Genomic DNA, 832 nt, shown 5'->3' on the forward strand with positions numbered 1-832 from the left:
CTTAGGTAACACACCAGCTTGAGAGATAGTGACATCGGAAAGAAGCATACTCAATCCATCGTCATTCTGTATGGCTAATTGCAAGTGTCGGGGATTGATCTGCCTCTTCTTGTTGTCATGTGCCGTGTTTCCAGCCAGTTGCAAAACTTCAGCAACTAAGTATTCAAGCACTGCTGCAAGATACACCGGAGCACCAGCACCAATCCGATCAGCGTAGTTCCCTTTACGAAGCAAACGATGAATACGACAAACCGGAAAGTTCAATCCAGTCCTGTTGGATCTTGATTTACCTTTTTTGGAGGTCTCCTTGTCCTCCTTCTCCTGACCTGACATTTAAAGTCAACTGAAATAGAAATAAAATCGGCCAAATACAGTAAACCGATTTGATACAAAGTTTTGACACAAGACTGGTAATAGCTTGCTATTTAAAGATTTAATGGTGGCGCCAAATCGAATTTCGTCTATCGCAGACGATTTTTTGGCCCTTCTGCTTTTTTCTTCCTTCCTGGATACTCCTCTCTTGTCGTACGTGACATAATGAAAGTCTGAGTGCGCGCCATTTACAACACTCAAATTTGATTCTGTTTCCCGCCTTTTCCTGCCTTATACGTGACAACACGAAGTACAATTTCTTTGTTAAGAAAAGATATAGCTTCATCTATTTCATGCGAATGAATCCCAAAGATCCGCTTTGAAGCGCAAAATATCCTCACAGTTCGATTGCACATATCAATCGGGATTGCAATCCCTCTTAAGAAGAAATGAGTCATTCGACAATCATGTACTACGAGTTTAGTCTGGGAAATCTCACAGCTGGAATTCGGAAGTAAAA

At 41.5% G+C, this 832-nt stretch overlaps 1 protein-coding gene across 1 annotated transcript; it reads right to left on the bottom strand.

The window, feature by feature from the left end:
• Positions 1-12: 12 nt before the first annotated feature.
• Positions 13-333, bottom strand: LOAG_16111 (histone 2A; the record flags this gene model as incomplete). Its single annotated transcript, XM_003151601.1, has 1 exon — positions 13-333. A coding segment is annotated over one exon (321 nt), but the record flags the coding sequence as incomplete, so codon positions are not given.
• Between the last annotated feature and the right edge of the window lie 499 nt (positions 334-832).

Source organism: Loa loa (assembly GCF_000183805.2).
Source record: "Loa loa unplaced genomic scaffold supercont3.4094, whole genome shotgun sequence".
In the NCBI taxonomy this organism is placed as follows: Eukaryota; Metazoa; Nematoda; class Chromadorea; order Rhabditida; family Onchocercidae; genus Loa; species Loa loa.